This window comes from Pleurodeles waltl, chromosome 7 (genome assembly GCF_031143425.1).
Source record: "Pleurodeles waltl isolate 20211129_DDA chromosome 7, aPleWal1.hap1.20221129, whole genome shotgun sequence".
Lineage (NCBI taxonomy): Eukaryota > Metazoa > Chordata > Amphibia > Caudata > Salamandridae > Pleurodeles > Pleurodeles waltl.
In genome coordinates this window covers 907,078,821-907,105,064 of record NC_090446.1, presented here as the reverse complement: position 1 = coordinate 907,105,064, position 26,244 = coordinate 907,078,821, and the positions used below count along the sequence as shown (strand labels likewise).

General features: G+C 43.7%; 1 protein-coding gene across 2 annotated transcripts in view; it reads right to left on the bottom strand.

Annotated features, from left to right (window-relative positions):
- SLC6A7 (solute carrier family 6 member 7) overlaps positions 1–26,244 on the bottom strand; it is a 230,056-nt gene that overhangs the window by 96,174 nt on the left and 107,638 nt on the right. For both annotated transcript variants that reach the window (XM_069199534.1, XM_069199535.1), the window contains 4 exons: positions 21,622–21,760; positions 19,799–19,933; positions 9,080–9,183; positions 7,148–7,272 (listed from right to left, as the gene is read on the bottom strand). In XM_069199534.1, the coding sequence (XP_069055635.1) occupies positions 7,148–7,272; positions 9,080–9,183; positions 19,799–19,933; positions 21,622–21,760 (503 nt within the window). The remainder of the gene's footprint in view (positions 1–7,147; positions 7,273–9,079; positions 9,184–19,798; positions 19,934–21,621; positions 21,761–26,244) is intronic.

The window sequence follows — 26,244 nt, the reverse complement described above, 5'->3', positions numbered from 1 at the left end:
CTGATGCTCAACGAGTGTGACACGACCACCACGATTTTCACTGCAACCAGCTAATGGATTCAATTAAGATGTATTCCAATGGGATCTGATCACTACACAGCAGGAGTCCCAATGTTGTCTATTCATTCTTACGGAGGTGGGCATTGATTATCTAATATTTGTTAGCCCTTTCCTTTAGCCCGCCTTGATGGAACTTCTCTGGGTACTTTTTACAGTCGTACCATTGTCAAAACTATCTGCATTATCTACAAAGCCATCATGAGTGGCACTGCTGCCTATCTGGCTGATAAGCTCACCATAGACAGTCCTCTGTGAGCATGCCATGCCAGGACACTATCAAACTATACAGGAAGAAGTGAAAGTAAGTAAAAACAAGGCAATAGGTCATCTCCATTTGTGTTCTCATGATCTGAACGGTGCCCTCAGTTCGAATGAAGGTTGCTACAGCCCTGCTTCAGTTTAGGCAAGAGTTGAAGACGCACCTCTCTGAAGAACACTACATCACAATGCTGTAATAATCTTCTGGACCCTGAACCCAAACTGCTCCAATCACTGTATCTTTGCTTTTGGCCCTCTACACTGCTATGCTGCCTGTCAGCAAGGTTTGCACAATACAGATAATACATATCTATCTATCTATCTATCTATCTACCTATCTATCTATCTATCTATCTATCTATCTATCTATCTATCTATCTATCTATCTATCTACCTATCTATCTATCTATCTATCTATCTATCTATCTATCTATCTATCTATCTATCTATCTACCTATCTATCTATCTATCTATTCATATATATATAAAAATATATGTAGAAAGAAAGTTGTCCTCGGACGAAAAGTGCACTCTCAACAGGTTTATTTTGGAATGCAGCAAAGCCAGCAACATACAATTAATTATTTTTTCATTTCTTCAGGCCTAATGCTTTTCAGACATAATTAATGGCCTGTTCCGCTGAAAAGGCAGCACCTCTGCGAAAGGAAGCAGGTCTGTGTGACTCTATCACATTGTCACATATAGAACAACAGGCTGGATTAATTTTCAGCAAAACCCGGTAAATGTACTTTGAATTTGCCCATTGGTGTGACAAAATGTGCAGTATTGTGATGTTTGACTTCAGGATGCACTTTGTGACTCACTCAGAGGCTCACTGAGGGCAACACCAGTATTTAACAGAGTCCAAGGACAACTTTCTTTATATATATATATATATATATATATATATATATATATATATATATATACACACACACACACATATAAATATGTGTATATGGGTACACATAAATATGTGTAAATGGGTATGTGTGGGTGTTTATATATATATACCCATTTACACATATTTATGTGTACCCATATACACATATTTATATGTGTGTGTGTATATACATATATATATATATATATATATATATATAAACACCCACACATACACATACATACATATAATACCTACTAGCAGCTGTTAATAACTTTGGAGCCATTTGACGAATCTTAAAAATTTTGGAAAACTAGTGTGCCAGTCACTTTAACTTCTGTCTGGAAAGTATTGGGGTGATTTGTCAAGGGGGGGGGAGGGGGCAGAGAAAACATGGTGGGTCTCACAAAGCATTTTCCAGATGCAAGTTCCCATAGGGATTTTAGACAGGACTACAGTCCGAATCGCTGAACGGAATTACACAAAATCTGGCAGACAGCTAGATCTTGGTCCAGAAACATCTCTTTCTGTAATTTGGTGTAAACCTGTTCAGTAGTTTTGATGTTATTAAAGAAAAAAGATTTATGTATATCTAGGGACACAGATCCACCACAGATCCACTGCAGCCGATCCACAGATCAATGCACTAACAGCAATGCCTTGATTGGCTGGCCGCAACCTGACAGAAAAGTTGCAGCCACCATTTTGTGAATCGGATCATGGTTCACAGGGGGTGGGGAGGAATAGAGATTAAATAGGATATAAGGAGTCAGGATGGCGGTACCCTGACCCTATGGACTAATAGAGGGGTTGTGAGGAACACCTTATGGGTAAGAAATTGCCTAAAAACATTTTTATTTGGTGTGCAACGATCCGTGAACCCTCCCCAGTACTCAGCACAGCTCTCCAATGTTTGCAATGGATCCGTGGATCCTGGCCCCAATTAAAAAAAATACACCCACTCACATACTCACTCACTCACTACATCACACAAACATTCACACACTCACACACTGACTCACAGACCCACAAAACAACTACAACACCCAGATACAAACCCACACAGACACTCACACGCCCAGTTACATACTCATTTACACACCCACAAAACTACTCACACACCCACTCACACAGCCATGCAGCTACTGACACACCCACTTAAACACCCACACAACCACTCACGCACCCACTGACACACCCATACAGCCCCTCACATACCCACTTACAGATCCACAAAACTACATGCACATCCACTCACAGACCAACAGAGCCACTCATACCCTCACTAAGACACACCCACCCACTTATACACTCACAAAACCACTCACCTATCCATACAGCCACTCAAACACACTCAGACACACCCACTCACACACCCACTTACAGGCCCACACAACCACACACACCCATACAGCCACTCACACATCCACTTAAAGGCCCACACAACCACACAATCACACACCCACACACCCATTCAGCCATTTACACACCCACTCACAGACCCACTGCCTTGGGGTTGGCTGGATGTGAGGGATTGGCCGCAGGACAGGGCCTTTGGCCAACTCTCCACTGTGCAAAGTAAAAGACTGTGCGCAGCGGGGGGTTGCTGTATGTGGAGCTTGGCCACAGCTCTAGCCCTGGGACTAAATCCCCATTGCGCACATCCTTTGGCCCTTTGCGGCGGCGGTTTGAAGTAACATATGGTAATTAAATATTACTTTGTGTTCAGAAAAAAACCATAGACATTCCCTGAAAAAATGAAAGGTTACCGGGACATTATAGTTAGGAAACAGAATTGAAAAGGACTTAGACATTCACAAAAAAAAACAAAGGTTGCAAGGACATTATAGTAAGGTTCAGATTTTACACAAACACACAGAAAACCACAGAAATTCAGCAGTTATAGTTATACTTATCTCAATAAACTATAACTTGTGCCCTAAGGTAACTATAATGTACACCCTCGCCATGCACTGCTAATTACCCTACATATTACATTACTCATGACATCTTCTATGACATCATTGATAATATCACTGAAACCTTTGCAGTATAATTAATGATGATAAAACAGTGCATGGTGGGTGCACGAGTTATAGTTACCTTAGGGCAACTTTTGTTTCTGAGTCAAAAACACCACTAATTCCTATTTTCTTGTCTTCAAAGTGAAATTGTCATCCTTTGAATTCTATCTTTGTGATGGGTTAGTTTATTTCGTTAGTAAGGATTTACCCAAACTGTAGCTTGTGCTGCATAGAGTTAGCATTAACAGCTTGGGCTCCAGCGGCACAATTGCACCCTCCAGAGAGAATTTGGGTGGGATGGCCATTGTTTCACAAGAAGGAGGTAAGTATGTTTCTCATAAACCTTGATTAAAACTAAAATATGGAAATGATGGGGAAACAGTATTAGCCATCTTGAATCCAAGCAAATATTGCGTGCTCCCACATTTGCGTCATCTGCCCTTTGTAACCATTATGATCTCAGGCCCATTGGACCCTTGTGCTCTATGGACCAGGCATAGTTGGTCAGGGACATTGAGGTGTGTTATCTCACCATGACAGCCTCTACCACAGTGGCCATATTGACAGCAGATGGCAATGTAGCCCAGACTTCATATGGTATCTGTTGTTTCCTCGCTGTAGATGACAGTGATTCTAGAGAGGCAGAATAAGACCGTGTGCCTTCCCTGCAGCAACTGTAGTATGGGTCAGCACCAGTCGTGGCTTGTGGGGGCAATATTAATAGTATTAAAATATAAAGAAAAAAAAAACTGTCCTGTGTGCCTTGCCGTCGATCCTCCATCTCCTCAGCAGGCAGCACAGGCTCCCAGCCTGCCCTGCGGCCAATCCTCATGCTGCCCAGAGTCTGTGCCTGCTCTCTCCAGCCCGGCAACACAGTGCCTGGCTGGAGAGAGCACAGTGTGCATGTGTGTTTGGCTGGGATGGCCGGACAAACACACAAGCGCATTGAGGGGAGTGCACAGTGCACTCCCCTCGTCCCAGTCACCCTTAATGCCCCGCCCCTTTAACAAAGAAAGGATAATAATATCTTTTCGTTGTTAAAGGATTTGCAGCGGTTGCTGCTGGAAGGGGGGGAGGGGGTGACGCTGGTCAGCACTATTTGTCATTTTTATCTGTTACTGACAGAAATGTTCCCTCTGCCCAGGGCCATTTTACACAGCAGTGACACAGGTAAGAGTAGGTTTGGGACACGTGCATACAACTCTATGCCAATAGTGTTCTAAGATAAATTAATGTAATACTGTGTAGGATGGCAATTTTTCTGCTTTATTAAGAAAATATTTTTGTCCGGTGGCTGAAAATAAATTGTTCTTGTGTGTACGAGACAATGCAATGCAGCGTCATCTTAAGGTCATTGAAGCCCCCGACCAAGATAAATTTTGGGGGACCATGTAGGGAACAAATTTGAATTTTATTACCTGTTTTATGATACTCCATGTTCTGTGTGATGCCAAACAATACTAAGTTACATGTTAAACGTGAATAGTGTCACACAAGAGTTGAAATATGTCTTTCTTGGGACTCAGAAAAACCCTTAATATTACACTGGATATAGGGACTGAGTCAGGGCAGAGGTAGGCAGAGGAAGAGAGGTTTTGAGAGAGAAACAGAATAGACAGAGGTCAAATAGAGAGACATTTCACTTTCACAGTGGGTATTGGCAATTTCCCACTATGCCCATGCCTTAAATTGTCTCTGTGCGAATTCTGTCTTTATTTGGTTGGGGGAACACAAATGTTCAATGTTGTGATGGGTCACTTCTTTGTGGTGTTTAATCCCATTCTCTCTCACCCATTTTTTTCTTTCTTTAATGAGTGTAACATGCCGGGATCAATCTGAACAGTGCTTCCCCTTTCTCAAGTCTGGATTCTGCCATGGTGTCTGCTTAGTAGACTGAATCTCGTGTAGTGCTTTGTTCACCAGTAGTCTTTATTGGCGGATTGGTTGTTCTGCTGAGGTATTTATAGGTTATGGTTAGTGGTTAATGTTAGTGATTAGTGTTAGTAGTTAGGGTTGGTGTTTACATTTAGGCCTGGGTGGAGTTCTCAGAGTTCTCCTACACAGTACTCCGTGAAGTGCTGAAAAAACTCTGCAGCACTACATGGAGGTCAGCGTGCGGTGGCGTTTGGGTAAGTCACGCTGGTCGCACTGGTTTTCAGTGCAGGAGTTCCTCCTGTGCTGTAAAATCAGCAGGAACAGCATCATGCGGAGCACCAGAAGGTGCTAACTTCTTTCTGCAACTCGAGTAGATCTTCTACTCGAGCTACAGCTTCCTCAACATGAGTGCCAGCTTTCTCATCACGAGCTGTCGTGGCCTACCGCAACCGCTTGTGTTCAGAAATCTCACTTGCACTCACCAACTTAACGCTGGTGAGCGTGACCGAGCGAAAAAACACTGCATCACATCGCAGAGTTTTCAGAACTCCACCCGGAACGCAGAGTGGGGAAAACTCAGCGAACTCTGCCGGCGGAGCGGAATTCTTCACCCACCCCTATTTACATTAAGGCCATTTTTAGCTACATCACTTAGCATGTGCGACCATCTTTTCTCCGGCTGAGTTAGGTTAACAGAGTAACTGGGCAAAGGCTTCCATTTTTTCTTGCTCTGTGTTCCTGGTAGGATTACTTCGCTTGTTATCTGTTTGTAACCAAATGCACATGTGGATCCAGTGCTAATGGCTCATGGTGCTCTGTTTGACTGGTTCTTTGGGATGTTATTGTGGACCGAATAGTGTAAATAGTGGCAAAGGTTAGGTTAGTACATTTCCTTATGGTTGCTGTTAGGTAAATTCAATTTGGTGTTACTTTTAGGTACTCGGTTTTCCTGAGGTATGAGGCTGATCTCTGCCTGGTGGACTGTGCTTTCAATGGCCTCCTAAACAATGGTTTCCTTATCTTGTCATGCGATGAGGTTCTGTGACGGTTTGCAATGGGTTAAAGGGAACTTTAACTGAGTCTTACTTGTCCTCTTGACTGTACAGAAATCTCGTGGGAGGGGCAGTCCCTTCAGAGGACCATGATACATTTGAATGCTGAGGAAAGCCTCTTCAAGAATGTCTCTGAAGAGTTTGGCATTTTAGCCAATCTCTATGGAATGTTGTGTTGTGAAGTGTATCACGTTCCATATTTTTGCTTTTTATTGGGGTAAGTAGTTACTGATTTTGCTAGGTATTTTTGGGGTATTACAAAACTGCACCACTTGGAAAGTTCAGGAGCCAACGCTGCTTTGCTCTGATATGGTTTCCATCTTGTCAGTGGTGTGCAAAAACGGTTGTCGATGCTGCAGATGATGGTCCAACTTATGGAATCGCAAGGGCGCAGCCACGTTATTTTGTAGGTACTATGTTAAGGAACAGTAGGACTAAATGTAACAGTAATAACCATTAAAGGCAGCACAAGCATTATTCATCACCAGAAACCATACAAGCAACAGTGATGGCCTCCCTCACACACACACAAGAACTACAGCGAGGAAAGCAGCACTGCAAGCTTCACTTGGACACATATTGCATAGGATATTGTATCGGCGGAGGAGCTTCCGTAAAGGGTGTAAAACGCTTACCTTAAACAACTTGAAAATCAGGTCATGATTGAACCTACTTTGATGGGTTCAAGGAGTAGTTCGATGGGCAATTAGGGAAAATGTTTTTTTCATTTTTTATCTAGGGGTTGTATAGCCAAATGTATTATGTTTGGTCGAATTCTTGGAGCTTTATTCCTAGCACAACAAAGTAATACATCTTTCTTGCTTTCCCCTTCAATAGTATGCATCGTTATACAGTTCAGTATAGCTTTAACTGTGTTTTAGAATGCAATACGTTTGAATAGCCTTTACATGTTTTAAATAATTTGAGAAACATGTTAAGGCTTTCATAAATTCAGAGTATAATAATAATAAATAATATCAAAAATATGTTCTGACCTGCTTTAGCAACTTGGTCCACCGGAACACCCAGTTCTTTGGACATGTATCCCAAGACAGAGAAAATGGCAAATCCGGCCAGGATGCTGGTCAGGGCATTGCCGAGGGTGACGATGAAGGTATCCCTAGGAGATCAAGACAAAAGGTTTAGAGACAGCCTCAGGCAAAAGAAATAGATCGCTTCATCAACCAACTGATTTAGAAAAGTGTGTAAGCCTTTCTTGATCAAATCTAACTAAAGATAATGAGGCTAACGTTCTTTGTTTTAAACTATATCATACTTACATGTCCCTGTTCGGGAACACATCTACAATTGTTGAGCATATTTGAAAGATGCATGCATTCAGCTGGCAGAACACCCCTGAAAGTGACAATATTCAGAGAATTCACTTTGATTCATTAATACCAAAAGCCAGAGGCGGGTCCTCTGCTGTGGCGGAGGAGCTTCACCCCAGCCAGCAGCAGCAGCTGCAAAACGTTAAAAATAAAATTATAGTAAATAATGTTTTTTATCATTTTATTTTAAAGGGACAGGGCCATGGGGCAATCACAGCTATGGAGGGGTTGGTGTGTACTCCACTCAGTGCGCATGTGTGTTTGGTCGACCGTCTCAGGATGGCCAAACACACACGCGCACTGAGCTCTCTCCAACTCGGCACTCTGCTGCCTGGGAGCGCAAAGCCAGGGCGCTCAGGCCAATCCTGAGTGCTGCTCTCATGCTGCCAGCAGAATGAGGGCAGTGTTAGGATTGGCCACAGGGCAGGCTGGGAGCCTGTCCCTGCCTGCAGTGCAGCAGAAGGCAGAAGAGCGGTGGTGTGGCGGGGTCGAGGTACGTTTTTAGTGTTTATTTCTTATTTCTTTTGTTTTGTTCCCCCCGCCCCACCACTTTGCCCCGTCGCCAGCCGCGACTGCCAAAAGCAGATTTTCCAAAGTGACAATCTGCAGAATCTCAACTTCTGAGTGTCTCTTGATTTTGCAGTTAACGACCCTAATGAAAGGGTTTCTCTGTTTAATTGACTGAAGCGAAAACCATCTGCTGCCATTTCCTCAAGGAGGAATTTTGATTCTTGTTTCTTGTTTGTAGCATTTCCTTACATACAAGTACTTTTTCTAGCTCATCCCTTGTACTTTCATCATTTTCCAAAATAGTTTTAATTAATTTAAAGTAGCCTTAAAACCAATCCTGTTTTATTTAATCCTAAATGTAACCTTTAGATTTATTAAATCCGTGTTAGTGATTTTTAACTTTTACTCATTTTAATATATTTCTTATTATGTTTTTGTTGCTAACACTAACTATAAAATTAAGGCTTGTCTTCAAATGTATGCTACTACTATTTATTTCATTAATATTTAATTATTTAAATTACTATTTCATTTATAACTAATTAATGCACCATTAACTTGGCCTTAATTCGTATCCTTGACCTAAGCCTTCCATGTTTAATTTGAGTAATGAGTTTAATTATATTAATTAAAATGTATAATTATTATATATGTTAATCAAACAGTATGTTTGAAATAACAGCAAACCCTTTACCAGCATGGCAAATACCCATTTTCCTTTTCTAACAAAATTGTACATTATGTAGCCACTGCCAATAATGAACCAGCAGCAGTTTATTATTCCCTGCATACTTCAGCGGGCCTGAGAGGACTTGAGCTGCTAGGGTTTCTTGGTGTGCAACCTGTTTTCACCTCGTCCTATATTATATTATGCATTGTTATAGTTGTACATAGGCCATAATGTAGTGTGATACCCAGGAGAACTATGTAGGAGTTGTTTCCAAACTGTTTAAACCACTTCCTATAGTGCTGAATACTAGATTCAGTCATGCGTTCTTTGTAAGGGGCTACAAACTGTATTATTACTTATATGGGTAGATGTTTTGTTGCTTCCCGGTTTGCTGAAGTCTTAAAGGAAAAACTCACCTGTAGATGTTTTGATGGAAGGTGTTATATGATGCAAATGTCAGGAGACCACCAAAGCCGACCCCAAGTGAGTAGAAGATCTGGAGTGCTGCTTCTATCCACACCTGCCATGTTGGAGCACGGAGGCAAAAGAGGGCAATAGAACAAGAAAAAACGAAAGCCATTGGTGCACCGCCCAACCTGAATCATCCTTATGAGCACCGTTGCAGCCAAATCACTAACAGAGAGAGGCACCACCTGGAAAAGATGAACATGAGGTCCCCACTTTGAGCCCAGATGTTTATTCTCCATGAAAATGCAGACGGCAGACCCATCTAAGTAAAGGTTCTACAGAAGCAGAGATTTGAGGACTCGTAAACCCCTTAAGCATGGTTGAAAGTGGTCAAACTGCAAATGGTTGAGCAAGATGGTGAATCCTCAGTGTACAACACCCAGTGAGCAATCAATTGCAGAAATACTAATATCATGGACATGTATATTCTCATGTAGTCTGGGGACCCCCTTAAATGGCACTTTTTCATGAACTCGCAAACGGTCTGATCTAGAGTGCAGAGTACAATATTTACTCCATCACGACAAAAAAGTAAAATACTCTAATGCTCTGATGGAGTACCGCTACTCTGCACTTAGAGATGCCTGCTAACCCTGTGGCATCTTTGGGCATTGACAGGAACTGCAGGTATGGTGGTTCCTGTCAATGTTTGATGGATGATGATGACTCTGTCAAAAATGAGGGCTGATTTTTTGAAAGGCGAAATCCTAGAAGCAGGATTTTGTATTTAAAAAGCAAAAAAGAATGACCTCGCACTCAATAGGAATTGTCTCCTATAGGGTGGGAATCATATTTTTCTTACGGTCCCTCACTGCTAGACAAAACAACACGTAACATCACCCACTCTAAAGTGGACAGACAGTGTTATATGTAAACCCCCAGACAGCTGGAACTCCATCGGGCTGTCAGAGAGGTAAGTCAGAGATGGAGCTGGAGTAGGCTCCATCACTGATATACATAAGGTCTACCTGCCTCTATCAGATAGGTGGACTGAGGGTTTGGAGAAAAGAGCACTCGTTGCAGTTGTGATGGAGTGCTCTCTCCGACAACCTAAAAGTCAGTCCCAGTGCTACTAATCCATAATGTGAAGGACTCTGTCTCAGCACATAAGACCGGCAGAATGACTGTCTTCCCAAATGGTTTGAATTTGGCCATTTAGTAAACCGGCCTTGTCTGTATTTTTAAGTTCATGCCAGTAAAATAATTAAGAAAAGTAATGACATTGAGTGTTTTTCCCTCAAAAAACCTAAACCTAAACAAAGAAACACAAAACTAAATCATTAGGAAAATACGTGGGACCTTCCTAAATCATTTCAAAATGAGTATTAAAGCAAACAGAGGAATAATTACAGCATTAGAAAATAGTCCTGACAATTTTACAGATTTTTTTTTTGACCTGACAACTAAAGGCTGTCCCAGAATAGCACAACTTAAACAAATGACTGGTATTTTTATACAAGAAAGTTGACCTTAATATCTGCAAATCACTGTCATGTCTACTACTGATGCCACAGCTTCCATCTCTAAAAATCTTTCTGATTGTGACAAAGGTATCTTTTATAATAGTATTAGTAGATGATATATATGTAAAGCTAATTCCATTTGTTTTAATATTTTATTAGCCTGGGCCTCGATTTCAAAATGGCTAATTCTACTTGCAGCCATCTTTCAACATGTAGTCACGGCTCACATCGTTAATGGGGAGGGAGGCAGGGGCGGCGCGCGCGGGAGGGCGGCAGTGCACGGGAGCGGGTCAAAAATTACTAAAAATAATAATAAATACAATTAAATAAAAACTTACCTCGCTCCTCGCTGCGCTTCTCCTCTCCTCCGTCTCTCTGCAGGCAGGCACAGGCTCACAGCCTGCCCTGAAGCCAACCCAGCCAGGGCGCTCCCGGGCAGACTGGGAGCTTCTGTGTTGGTGGGCTGGAGAGAGCCTACAGCGCATGTGCGTTTGGCCAGCCCATGGTGAAAGGTTTGCAGCTTCTGCTGCTGGCGGGGGGGGGGGTGACGCTCCTCCGCCCTAATGGAGGAGCCGCCCCTGCTTCTGAGTCACCATGTGTACAAACGATTCATGCACAAGCAACTTTTTAAACAAAGTTTTGAGATGTAATGTCACTTTCTCAGTCATAGAATGATGTTTCCTTCCTTTAGAGTCCTGCAGCACGTTGTTCCCCTAAGAGTGAATTTTTGAAGGTCTCACCTTTTGAAACCACAGTGTGATTCTATTGAACTACTGAGGTGCTTGAAGAGCACCAGGGATGGGAACTGCATTATGTGAATTTGTGGGATAATGTTAAGAATCTGACCCCAGAAACGGTATTGTTTTCTCTATATTGTGATTGGTTTATAGAATGTAATTCTTGCACAGTTATACTGAATGCATGACTTCCATTATATTTTGTATAATAGAAGAAGCTTCTTCTTGCAGGCATTGCTCTCATTTTCCCTTGACCTTTAGATGCAGCACCATGTAGGTCTAACCTCTTATTTCTAATTTTCATTTATTCTTCAGAACTAAACTATGGGCCTGAAATGGAACTCGGTGGAAGGGTTACTCCATCACAACGGTGACAGATATCCTGTCTGTGAAATCTAAATCCCATGGTATTCTAAGGGATTTAGATTTTGGTTGATGGGATATCCGTAATCGTTGTGACACAGTAACCCGTCTGCCGAATTCTAAATCAGGCCCTATGTTTGGTTCTGCTTATTAATTCCCTGCATTTTATTCTAATCTTCATATTACTTCTTGATTGTAATGATTGATTGACTAATTTTAGCTACATATTTTGCCTTTGGTAATGATCTGAATCTTTAAAAAAAACCATCATGTTATTTTTATTTTGTCTCATTTTCGTTGTAAGCCTAATGTGCTTTATAGATTGCATTGTAGTTTTGTAGACCATATCCACATGAGAAGCAACAAAATCTTATAAGACGAAAACAACTCTGGGTCCACCAGAAGCGCTTTAAATTGGCAATATTAAGAAAAAGCCATCAACCTGATAATCTAAATATTTCTTTATCTGAATAAGTATTGGCAAAACCAATAGGTCTTGCCTATACAAGAGCTATTGGTTTTGCCAATGTCTTTTAGCCATGTTGTACACCAACATGGCTGCTGTTCAGCATGGCTAAAAGTTAATGGTGTGGAGCACTGTGACATGGAGTGTCATAGAGTGGAATGGTGAAGAGTGGAGTAGAATGTCGTAAAGTGGAGTGACATAGAATGTTGTGTATTGGAGTGGCATAGAGTGGAGTCGCGTAGAGTTGCATACAGTGGAGTGGAGTAGAGTGAACTGATGTAGAGAGCATTGGTGTAGAGTGCAGTGGCATAGAAATTAGCAGCGTATCCAATGCAGTGTTGTAGGATGCAGTGGTGTAGATTAGAGCATTGAATAGTAGAGCGCAGTGGTGTACAGTGCAGTGGAGTGGAGTGGTGCAGAGTAGAGTAGAGTGGCATACAGGGAAGTGGTGGAGAGTAGAGCAGACTGGCATTGAGCGGGGCATTTTAGAGTGGAGTACAATGGTGCAGAGTAGAGAATAGTGCCAAAGAGTGCATAGACTGCAGTGGCATGTAGTGAAGTGCCACAAAGTGCTGTGCAAAGAGTGGAGTGATGCAGAGTAGAGTAGCATAGAGTGCAGTGGCATAGAGTATATTGGCATAGAATGCAGCACTGCAGAGTAGAGTGGCGTAGAATTCAGTGGCATAGAGTACAGTGTTGCAGAGTAGTGTTGTAGAGAACAGTGGTGTAGAGAAGAGTGGTGCAGAGTAGAGTGGAGCAGCCCACAGTGGAGTGGCGTAGAGTAGAGTAGAGTGGACTGGAGGTGGACTGGAGCGGAGTGCATTGGCATAGTGTGTTGCGGAGTATAGAGGCATAAAGTGCAGTAGCGTAGAGTGCAACAGCATAGAATTCAGTAGCATACAATGCAATGTTCTAGAATGCAGTGGCAGAGATTACAGTGGTGCATAATACAGGGCACTAGCATAGTGTGCAGTGGTGAAGAGTAAAGTGGCATATAGTGCAATGCTGTAGGGTGATGCAGATTAGAATAAAGTGTTGCAGAGTAGAGTGGCACAGAGCAGCGTGGCATAGTGTGCATTGGCATAGAGTGTAGCAGTGCATAGTAGAGTGGCATAGAGTTCAGTGGTGGAGTGCAGTGTACCAGAGTAGAGTGTTGTAGAGTACAGTGATGTAGGTTGGCATAGAGTGCAGTGGTGTAAAATGGTATAAAGTGCATTAGTTTAGAGTACAGTGGCATAGACTACAGTGATTCAGAGTAGATTGCAGTTGCGTAGAGCACAGTGACATTTTGTGCAGCTGTGTAGAGTGCAGTGGCAAAAAGGGCAGTGGCATAGAGTACAGTTGTGTAGAGTACAGGGTGTAGAATAGAGTGACATAGATTGCAATGGCACAAAGTAAAGTGGTGTAGAATGCAGTGGCATTGAGTCCAGTGGCGCAGAGAAGATTAGAGTGGCACATAGTGGATTAGAGTGCAGGGGTGTAGAGTGGAGTGGTACAGGGTAGAGTGCATTGGTGTAGAGTGTATTGGCATAGAGTGATGTGTTACAGAGTGGCTTAGAGTAGAGTAGCATAGTGTCAAGTTGTACAGAGTAGAGTGGAGTGGCCTAGAATGGAGTGGTGTAGAGTACAGTGACGAAGAGTGCAGTGATGAGGAGTAGACTGGCTTAGAATACTCTGGAATAGAGTAGACTAGTGCAGAGTTCAGTAGAGAGGTGTAGAGTGAAGTGACGTAGAGTGTGGTGGCATAGAGTGGAGTGTGAAGAGTGGAGTGCACTGGCACAGAGTGCAGCAGAGTAGGGTAGAGTGCTATGAAGGGGAGCGGTGCAGAGTGGAGTGGTCTAGAGAGGAGTACGCATGATGTGGTAGCACACTGCCATTACAGACAACACATTTTCAATAGAAATGACCATTACATTTGCACTGACATAAAGTGTTACTAATAAAACTATACAGTGCACAAACGATAATGTGTGGAAATGGCATCACCTGGTGTATTGATTTGATCTGATCATATTAAAGTATTTCATTCCAACTCAGTTCCCACTTAAGAAATAGGTGCTTCCTTTGTACTTTCCTAATTCTGATAATTCTGAAATAGTTGCATGGTTCATTTAAATGTTTTTGTGTGCTAGAAAAAAAACTTTTCCTGCCCCCAGTATCCAGCAAGATTGTCACACAAACCTCTCACTTTGAAGTCAGAGAAAGAAAATTAAACACCTAGCTCCCTGGAAGACAGAGTGTGACATTTGACCACTGTTGACATTTTAACTCTGTTTTAAATGTACATCAAATGCAACAAGAACCAGATTTATAGGCTCTCTACAGAAAGGAGAATGGAAAGTAGACATCTTACACATATAAATACGGCAGCCATCTTTGAACAGTAACACTTCAATATAATCTCATTAATCTCACCCATCACTCATCCACTCCTAGTCAATGAACATTTCTTCAGGAAATACAGACCAGCTTCAATTTAAAAAAATCAATGTATCAATCTTTCAATATATAAATAAAGAGATATGCCATCACTAATCAAATAGCTTTAGAATAAAATTCAGCAATCTTTTTTAGTGTAAAATGGCAACTGAATGTATGTTATGATTCGAAATTATGATTCATTATGACATGAAACTTAAAAAACCCTCATTGTGACTGGCAAGCATATGTCAGGAGTGTGCCTTCCTTCAAAATAATAACTTCACTGTGATTTCCGAACCCCTGTTTAATTTAGCTAATGAGCGTGTGAATGTGGCTTTGTACCAAAAGATTTGGGTAGCAGAGGCCACTTGGAATCATCGAGAGACTAGGGGTGGAAACTTCACCACTCAGCCCTCAGAGTACGTTCAACTTGTAATGTACTTCGTGATTTTCTATTATTATTGTCTTGTTTTAGAATTTTTACAGTCTGGTCAAGTCCCTTTGATCTGGTAGAGAGCTTATTAGGTCACCATACATAAATAAACATTGGCAAAGCCAAAAGGCTTACATTGCCAAGCTGGTTTCATTGTATTCTCTTTTAACCTTAAGAATGCTAACCACCTAAATATGGCCATATGATTGGATTAACAGTTTGAAAATTAAAAACAAATTAGTCATAGCTTATTATTTTGCTTTACCAGTGCAGGTCCCTCAAAGAAGACAGGAGTACTTACAACAGAAATAAATAAAAAAACATTTTAGTTTCAATGAACATGACAGGAAGATATGATTTTTGATAGACCAACAAAAAAGTAGTGTTAGCTTTGAATTTCTATAACATAAACACATATTTAAAACACACAAGAACAACAACAAAATCAAAACATGATAAAGAATGGAAACAACATTTACAAACTAAAGCATTGGTCCATCAGCACTGGCATATGTACATTGAGAGGCTTTGGGTAAGCCCCATTCAACAATGGTCTTTTCAGCTGATATTCACATTTTGGTTCTCGCCATTACAGCATACAGCATTGGACAATGGGGTGGCCTACTTTAGTCAATGGCTTTTGTGCACTGTGATAGTATTTTGCCTGATCTCAGGTGCACATTCGTTTTAGAAGAAGAGCACTTTAGTGCCAGGGTTTGAGGTGCTTCTCCCTTCATGTTGCTTTCTCTTTCATGTGCATTTCTCCATCCAATCCCCGTTTCTCTCTCTCTGCCCATTTGCTCCCTCTCGAGCTCTACATGCTCTCTCTTCCCCATTGCTTCTCCTCTCCGCTCCATGCTGGTTCTGCCACATTACATTGCTTCCTCCCACTGCTGCCCTCCAAGTTGCTTACCTCACATGCACCCTCCTTCTCTCTCCCCCATTGCTTCCACTCACCCACCTGTATTGCTTACACTGATCCCAGCCCTCCATGTAACTTGCCCCATTAGCTCTGCAATAAAAAAAATCACTCACATCATCACATCATTGTTTTTTAAGTTTATTGCTTTTAGCCATGCTGCACAACATAGGAGACACTGCAACGCAAGACTAAAAATCATTGGCAAGACCTATTGGCTTTGCTAACTTTTGTTACTCTGATCACGCATCAGTTTCAGCTTCCATTACCCTAGATTGGGCACTACCTTCTCGAAGCAAATTTGAGGATTCTCCAGTCATGCTATGGGATCCATCCTCCTCTCTGAAATGCATACCCAAATCGAAGAATGTTTTCTTTGGTTCAGGAGAGTGAGCAACTACATCCTGATAAATACCTTAACACCTTGTTAGAGGGTGAAACAAGGTCAGAAACAGGCTGACCTCTACAAGTGGGTCAAATTACCACCTATACTTTTACATCTACCCCTGGGGACCTAATATTATTGCATCAGTCCACCAATAGGTAGATTTAGTACCAATACTTGTTCAATCTTTGTGTGTTGTTGTGTGGTGTTGGGCTGTGTGGTGTGGTGTGTGGTGCATGTTGTGTATTGTTTCATGTATCCTGGCACTGGGTGTGTGAGCCTACAGTTGCCTAGGGTAGTTGGTTAATTGAAAAGCCAGGTCTTCAGCTTTGTGCAGAATTCAAGAAGCAATGAGTAGGCTCTGATGTGGAGTGGGAGGTCATTCCATGCTCTAGGAGTAATGTAAGAGAACACCTGTCCTCCTGATCTTATTCTTTGTATGCGTGGGATGTGTGCGAGTAGAAGTCCTGAGGAGTAGAGGTTTCTGGATAGTTGGTAGAAGGAGACGCAACTGTTCAGATATGTGGGCCAAAGTTGTCTAGTGCATTGAATGTGTGTGTGAGGAGTCTGAAATTAGTTTGTGTATCGTAAGACAGTGGAGTTTGCTGAGGTGTGGTGTGATGTAAATTGTGTGCATGCAGGTTTTTTCACACAGTAATCTTTCCTGCTCATCATAAGCCACAATCATGTCTGTATTATAACAAGCAACCTCAAGAATTGCACACCCTTTGTGTGTAGCTGGCAATTTGATCTTTCAGACAAGTGCCAGGAGGGGCCTAATGATGAAGCATGCTACCTGCCTGGTGGATTATGACCTTTCATCTTCTGGCCTCTGTTTTTTTCCCTTTTGACAAACAGTGCTGTTGTGTTTTGATTAAAAAGCCATTACAACATTCTTCACGCCCTCCATTCCATTCCATTTGAGGACCTAGGGTGGAAATGTGTTCTTTTGTTGTGCAGCGGAGGAATGCATGATCTGTTTTAATTATGGAATATTTTCGATGGTTGGTACAACAAAGCTGCAGCTCTCTCTATTTTAATGTACCGTTTGTCGAATATCATCCCTTAGCCTAAATCATTTTACCTCATAAAAACAAATTGTAAAAAACATAGCACACAACGCATAATACAATTAAAGAGGAAATACAAATTAATTATTTTCTTCATCATTAATCGCTGTTGTCAACTACAACGCATCTTTTTGATTGGTACCTTGAACTGCAGTGTACCGTTACCAAGGCATATTTCTGAATCTGTGTTTAGCTGCACCTGAACACCTACCACACACCTATCCAAGTGGGGAAAATGGATGCTAGCCCCTACTACACTTTATCTGTCATAGACAACCTTTATGATCACTCACTCATCTAGACAGTTGTCAAATATTAAACATTTCATTTCATGTAATTTAGGGTATCTGTAGTGGAGTTGCATTTGAAGTTACCTCCTAGTGAGGCCTTAATTCTCTATCACATTTAATTAACTTCAGTTTTTAAAAATTTTATGTTTATTTTTATATTTACTTCCATTAGCCATTTTTAGGTTGAGCATAGCAGCGCACAAGCTCTGCTTTTCCAACGTGTTGGTATGTATTGGCTTTTAGCCACGCCCACTGCACGCCCATCACTATCACTCGTTCATGGGCTTGCCTTTCATAAATCCTTTGTTTTCGTTGGTAACTGCTTTACGTTTGTCCCTTCTTGGGACAGTTTTGTTATCTCCTTGGTCATCGACCCTGTTACATGGGTAATTGCACTTTTGCCGATAACACTGACTACGAGCGAACTTCTTTTTCCTTCTGACTCTCTCTTCACGTTCACAGCGGCGCTTTGAATCGGCTTGTTTAGGTCAACTGTTTTAATTTTTATTTTCAGTTTGTGTGGCAAGAAAAGTCCAGTTAAGAATTTACAACGCTAATAGCTCTATCTCCAGCAAATGCAAGACCCATTGTATTGCAAATGCTTGTTATTATATTCTGTCACATCTAGGGGCAGATTTATACTTTTTGATGCAGGTTTGCATCAAAAAGTATAGCGCCGGCTAGCGGCATTCCATGACGCCGGCCTGGCGCCATATTTATGAAATGGCGCTAGCCTGGGCTAAGGCCCTGGTAGCATCCTTGTATAGGACGCTAACAGGGCCGGGGAGACGTAAGGGGAACCAGGGCTTGTATTATGGCGCTACACTGTATAGAGGAAAGAAATTGCCTCTAAGCAGTGTAGCGCCATTTGCTGGCGCACAAGCCCCATGGACATGGCTTCTGTCTTAGTAAAGACAGGAGCCATGCCCACCACCCCAATGGCCATGCCCAGGGGACAAATGTACCCTGGGCATGGCCATTGGGGCCAGCGCTGTGCAGGGAGCCCCAAGTCAGGGCCCTCGAGCGGTGTTGGGAGAAAAAAAAATACTCACCCGCACTTACCTAGGATGAGTCCCCCATCCTTACGTGACCTCCTGGTGTTGGTGGGGGTGTCCCTGGGGACAGGGAAGGGCACCTGTGGGCAATTTCCATGGTCTCCAACCATGGAAATCTGCCTACAGATCCCCTTACACCTGCACAGACCCAGGCGTTAAATAATAGTGCTAAGCAAGCTTAGCGCCATTATTTAAGGCCCCCATCCCCCCCCCCATGCTGGATTTTAGCACAGGGGGATAAATATGGCGCAAAGACCATATCATCCTTTTCTGTACGGGAACGCCTACCCTGCATCTCATTGACGCAAGGTAGGTTTTCCCCTCCAGAAAACGACGTAAACTCCATTACTTTGGCGCTAGATGTGTCTAGTACCAAAGTATAAATCTGGAGTTAGGACTGCAGTGAATTAGCGTAAAAACAAAAATGGCGCTAATTCAGCGCAAACCAAGTATAAATATGGACCCTAGTATCTTAATATAGAGCTTTATTCTTGATTATGTGTGACTTACAAATTGCCTTCCCATTTCTTCCCATTTCGTGCTTATTCAACAGCTGCACCATATTTGCAGATAATTTGGAAGCCAGATTTTATATACGAATTTCAAGTGAAAGAATTTTAAGATCCAAACGTTTCACATGGGTATCGTGTGTCGACATAGAATCTTAGCGCCGTATCTCGCAGTTAGAGTGTGTTGCGGTCCTATGCACGTTCACATGTATTGAGATTTCTGTTTTTGAGACTTTGCTTTTGTTGCTCGCTAGTTAAAAAGGGACGTTTCTAAATGACGTTAGGGCTCAAAGAGACCCATAAAATGTTGTTATTATTATTTTTTAAGTTCAAGGTATGAGAACATGTTTTTTGTGTTTTACAGGATACTTGGTGTTTTTTTCCAGTTCCGCATGGGAATAAGGGTAACATGTTCCAGGGGTGGTCAGTGCTGAAACATCTTATCCTGCTTGGAATGAGTCACTAGTTCAAGAGACAGCGGGAGTAGGATGGGTAGAGAGGTAACAGATCAAGGAGGTAGAGGGAACCCAAGACTACGTGACATTGAATAGCTCACCTTCGAAGTTAGCAGGTGGTCAAACTTGGGCGTGAGGTAGAACTTGATTCCTATCCAAGCTCCGTCCAGCGTAACTCCACGAATCAAGAGCATTATGAGGATGAGGTAGGGGAACGTTGCTGTGAAATACACAACCTGTGGAGACAGTGACCACAGCTCAGGAAACCAAGAACATTACAAATTCAATGCCAACCCCCAGGATTATTTGCACATGCACTTTAATGAGGAATCCCTCACACGTATGAGGTAAGCATGTCACCATCAAAGGGCCACCGGAGAGAAATGTACGCACACAAGCCTCACTTGCTCACAAATCACACATACGGAATAAATATTGATGTCTAAAAATCCCACTGCATCAGCTGTGTGTCTACATCCATGCAAGTTCCTTTCTGTACATCAAGAAAACATTGCACCATTTCTATCACAATCACTCAGTCTTAGAGCCTTGTTCGAATATGGGGCCATATGTAAGAACACATTTTCCCAAAGACACAGAATGGGCAAAACTGCTTGCTACATCTGGCCCATGGTCTCTTACTCTTATCCACCCACTTCACTTTCTCTTTCTCACGTCTGTGTACTCACTTTCTCACTCTTCCTCACTCTCTCAATGGTGCACTCATTTTTCACACTCATTTTTCCTCTCTCAAGTTCACGTGCATCACACACTCACTCACTCAATTACTCTCTTATTGGTCTAGGCACATGTGAGAAATAGTCTAGGAGCAAGGCTTAGAGCTGCCATAGAATCAAAGGGGGTTCCAAAATGTTGTGATTAATTTATAACTTGGCATCGTGGATACTCCATCGCACCAGCGGCTGGATATCCATACCGCAAAAATTTAGGTCCGACTGATCAATTTAATTGCGGGCGGAACTTTGGTTTAATCATGGTGGAGATAATTCTGTCACCGCCATGATTAAGCCCCTATGACAGCCTGATGGAGTAAGGGCAGTCAGAGGTTGACCTCTAATTCCACCTACTTAATTAGATAGGCAGAATTTGAGGTCGGTTTTCACTGCCCGTCACCCAGTCCTTAATTTGTAAAAAAAAATAAGTGCAAGGTCCCCCTTCAAGAGGCCACTTACACTTACACTGTCCATTGCTGCTGTCAGCGCTGCCAATTACAGTAACAACACAACCACTGACCATTACGCTCCTACAAGTGTGGCAATTCTACAATATTCCAGGCCCCCAAAGCTATAAGAATGGCTTCAGCTGCAGGTTTTAGTCATTTGTAATGTATATTGAATTAATAAACAACCATTGTTGTGGTTGTCTCTAAATTAGACAAACAGTGCCACCATGTAGCAGACTGTCATAAGATGCTGGTGTTGAGAATTAAGTGTTGGTGCCAAGCACCCAAAACCACTGGCTCAACTTAAGCACTATGGTCCCTGCCAGGAAAACCCTGGTTAGAAGGGGCAGTGAAAACTACAAAATGCTCCCCTCACCCTCCGTTGTCCTGAACTGCCAAACCTCCATCCACCATATTATAAATCACCCCAAAGTGACTTTCCTGTCAGAAATTTCACATCACCTCAGAAGCACTGCCACACGACTCACACCTGACATTAGGTGAAGTACAGATGATGAAGGAGTGTCTAGATCCATAAGGCTCAGAGTCACGTCTTGTGGAAAGCAGGCTACCCATGCATTTATACTTTGAACCAGTCATTTTCTCAACACTTTCTGAACACATTCGCCATGGCAAAACAATTGCTGTCCACAGCGCTTTGGAGGTAGGAATACTCTTGGACACAGGCCAAAAGCGTGGACTGTATAAAAGTTACAAAATGTAATCCCTCTCCAAACCTACCTTTCCTGATGATTTGACCCCCTTCAATATGCAGAGGAACACAATGACCCAGGACAGGAGAAGGCACAGGCACAGGTTCCAGCGGATGCCTCCGGGGTCTCCAATCCCTGTGCTGCCTTGCATGTGTAGAACATAGCGGCTGTGATGGAAATAGACATAAAAGAGGTGTCACTGATCACCACAGAGAGGCCAGAGGTCTCTACAACATGTTACATTGTCTACAGTCCTACTATCTGAAGTAGCAACCCAGACAGAAGGCCAGGTTTTATTTCACATTTCCTGTCTTTGCCATCAGCTCTTACGTCCCCCTTTTGATTACTCCATCTCTACAAGAACACCTTTAGCCACATCAGATTGTCTCCACCCCAGCCAATAGATAGAGTGCTGTTTGACAAAAAGAGGGTTTGCATTTCATGTTGCGCCCAGCAACCACCTCTGAATGATGGTATATGTAATGTTACATCGTCATTTCTAGTTACATTACAGAGCTTGCATAGTACTGTACTAACGTTAGCATTGTCTTTCAATACCATTTGGTGCACTGTACCCCTCATCATCTCTTACAAAGTTGTTGTGTCCTCCAAGACAAGTGGTCCTCTTTCTAGTCCAGTCTAGAGCATTTGTGCGATGCAAGCATTCATTTGAGTCCATTGTTGCAGGTGGGGACCACAGCACTTATTGTTGGAGATCAGCACTTATTTTTCCTCATAATGCATTGACCAAAAACAAGAGAGTGAAAAACAAACGCAAGGGAAAGAAGGAGGAAGAGAAAGATAGACAACCATCACAAAGGGAGAAAAGAAGGAACCTGCAAGAGCGTGATAAAGGGCAGAGTGTGTTTGGTATGGATTAAAGAGGCATGAATTGGATTCAAAATGATGCAATCAGCATGCCTACATTTAATAGTGCTGGCCACGGGATTTTGAGCAGAGTTTTGGGCAAAAGCGTTCATCATTTTACAAATTAAGCATGGATTAAGGGTCCTTCTAAATATAATGACTTGAGTGATTATTGCTTCAGACATTATAGATTAGAGTTGTTGTCTTCACATAGAAATTTGGCATCCTACTGGGTGAGGCGATGTTCTGGTCTTCTCAGAGATGTGGTGCTCTCATTTAGCCTCTGCTGCTTCTTCAGTGGCAATGTCACTCTTGCTATTGTTAAGGTTTTTGTGCATTTTATACTTTTGTGAATTACTAATAATGTGCAGAATGTGGATTTACTTTTGAATTTACATGTATACATTGCCATGGCGGTAATGCACTTGAAACAAATTTGTTATGACTTGTAAAAGTATGTTTTTCAGGCATATGTTAACAAGGCCTCAGTTTAGGCTTTGGAGCCATCTTGTACAAAATGGATGTCTCCTCCTGCATGTTCATTGTTCATTATTTCTGTAGTACACTGTCAAGCAGAGACATTTTTGATTATTTCTATAGAAGCTGTTCTTGTTGGTCTCAAATAAACCTTTCCAATATGGTCACAATAATGTTTAATTTCTCAAAGCCTTTCCGCTGACTCACTGTACCCCATTCATTCACAATAGTCGTTGTTGTTCATGTAACTAGTTTGTCCTGTTATCTGTGGATGACATTAGCATAGAGAGATGTATGATGAAACCACGCATGCATTTACCACGCATGCCTTTAAAAAGTGGTCACTGCAATGCCTGGTCATTACTATATATACATATAGGGGGTCATTCTGACCTCGGCGGTAAAAGCCGCTTACCGCCGGTCAGAAGGCCGCCACAATACCGCCGCGGCCAGCCGCCACGGACATTCTGACCCACAACTGCAAAACCTCCGAAAATCCGCCCTCCACTGCAGTCCGCCACATCAGCGGCCAGCGGTAAACTGGAGAAGACCAAACCTCCACCGCCACGCCAACAGAAATACGCCCATCCCATTATGACCCGCAAATCGACGCGGCGGTCATTCAACCGCGGTATTCCATTGGCGGTAGACCCCGCCGCGGTCAAAATACACACACTTTTACAAACCCCTACCACATTGGACAATTTGAAAGGCACACACCTGAAACCCATACACACACCACTCCCACACATCCAATACCATATAAAACACACACCCACATCACCCACAAACCCCTACCAACAAAAACCAGAGACGAAGGAGACAGAGAGACACATCAGAGAATAGATAGCCAGACACACAGAGGCACACCGCAACATCACACACACCACATAGAAGCACAAAGCACCACACACCAACACACACATCATCACATACACCACCCCACACCTCATACACTCCACCCCATGGCACCACAAAGGCACCCACGCTTTTCGGACCAAGAACTCCGGGTCATGGTGAAGGAGATCATAAGAGTGGAACCCCAGCTCTTCGGCTCACAGGTCCAGCACACCACCATAGCGAGGAAAGCGGAGCTCTGGCAGCGGATCGTGGACAGGGTCAACGCGGTGGGACAGCATCCCAGAAATAGAGAGGACATCCGCAAACGATGGAACGACCTACGGGGGAAGGTGCGCTCGATGGTCTTGCGACACAACATCACAGTGCAGAAGACTGGCGGGGGACCCCCACCCACTCCACCCGAATTCACAACATGGGAGCAGGAGGTACTCAACATCCTGCATCCTGATGGCCTCGCTGGAGTACACGGAGGAATGGACTCTGGTAAGTACAAGGCCAACCACTTCACCCCACCCCCAGCATGCTAACCCCCACCCTCACCCCCAACCCCCCAGCACACATCCTCCCTGAGAATGTCTCCCCAGCACAACCCACCCAACACCAATCCCTGCATGCCACCCCCAAACTATGGACACCCATCACCTAAGCATGACCACTGCACATACCCATCACCCCCCCCCCCACAAAACACCCTCACAACACCTCCCCCAAGGGAATGCCAGCACTGGGGGACAAGGGCACCTATAAAACGCAAGCTAATGCACACACAGAAACAATAACCATACCCTCTTACCCCATGCAGGACCCGAACGACAACACACCGGTCAGGAGGGACCAGAAATGTCCATCCCACCCCCGGAACAGGCCACTAGTGATGACAGCAGCTCTGTCGACCTGGAACCTGACGACCAGCCCGGACCATCGGGGACCTCTGGGCAGTCGGTTCCCCTCACCCAGACACAGGCCACTGCAGACCCAACCCCCTCTGGGAACAACCGCACAGCTCCCACCCAGCGGGCCCATGCCTCTGTCTCTAGGACCGGTCAAGCAGCGGTGTGTCTACCACTACAGGGCCCCCAGGGTAACCCACCAACCCAACAACAACAGGGACCTGGGGGCAGTGGGAGTGGGCACACCGTTCAGGGGACAGAGGCCCAGGGAAACAGGGCAACTCGGAGGGCTGCTGTGCGACGGGGGGGGAGGAGAGGCCCAGGGAACCCACTCTCCAAGAGGCCCTCACCACCATCATGGCTGCCTACCACCACTCACAAGAGACGATGGCGACGGTACTGGCCAGGTTCCAGGAGATCCAGGCACAGCAGGAGCAACGCTACATGGGGTGCAGCGACCAACTCAGCAACATCTCAACCGCTATGGGGAGCATAGTCCAGGCCCTGAACCGCATAGAGGACACGTTTCGGGACCATGTGGCATCACACAGGGCCCCTGTCACTAGCCAGGAACAGGAACAGCCTACCACCTCCGCCGGCGCTAGTGGACAGGAGGCCCCACCACAACGACAGCCCACCAGAACCCCACCTCCTGCTGAAGAACAACCGCCCCGCAAAAGGAGCCTGAGATCCAAAAAACCGACAGAGTAGGATGTCAAGTCCCCCGCCAGCATCACATACCCCCTGAAGTCCTCCCACTGTCCCACATTGCCACCCTGTCAAACCTTGAACTGCCCCTGCTCCATCCTGCCACAGGCGTATGGACAATGCACCTGTGAGACTGAGAACTGGACTCCGCCATGGACATTACTCCACCCCCACCCATCACTGTTTCACTATCATGTACCAATATCTATGCACTAATAATAAATCACACATTGCACTGAAATCAATCAGGACTCAGGCTGTCTTATTTACAAATGTATGACACATTACATATCAATTACGTATTGTGAACATTGGGAATTACACATACCGAGGTAACTTAGCATTAGTCCATGGGCCAACCAAGCCGAGGTCACGCAGTGGCTCATACAGCACAGAAAAGGGAAGGGAAATTCAAACATCATGTCCATAGGTCTGGGGGGAAACCGACAAAGTTGAGATGCAGGAGGCTTTCAGGAAATGTAAAATGGCATGGGTGATCATTACCTGTCTGCTACTGGAAATACTGTGCTATTACTCTGTCCCTGTTGTCTGTGTCGTCCTCTGAGTCTTCCTCCTCTTCACTCTCCGCAGGCTCCACAGCTACTTCAACACCACCATCTGCACCATCCTCCTGCAGGAAAGGTACCTGACGTCGCAATGCCAGATTGTGAAGCATACAGGAGGCCACGATGATGTGGCACACCTTCTTTGGTGAGTACATCAGGGATCCCCCAGTCATATGCAGGCACCTAAACCTGGCCTTCAGGAGGCCAAAGGTCCTTTCGATGATCCTCCTAGTTCGCCCATGGGCCTCATTGTACCGTTCCTCTGCCCTGGTCCGGGGATTC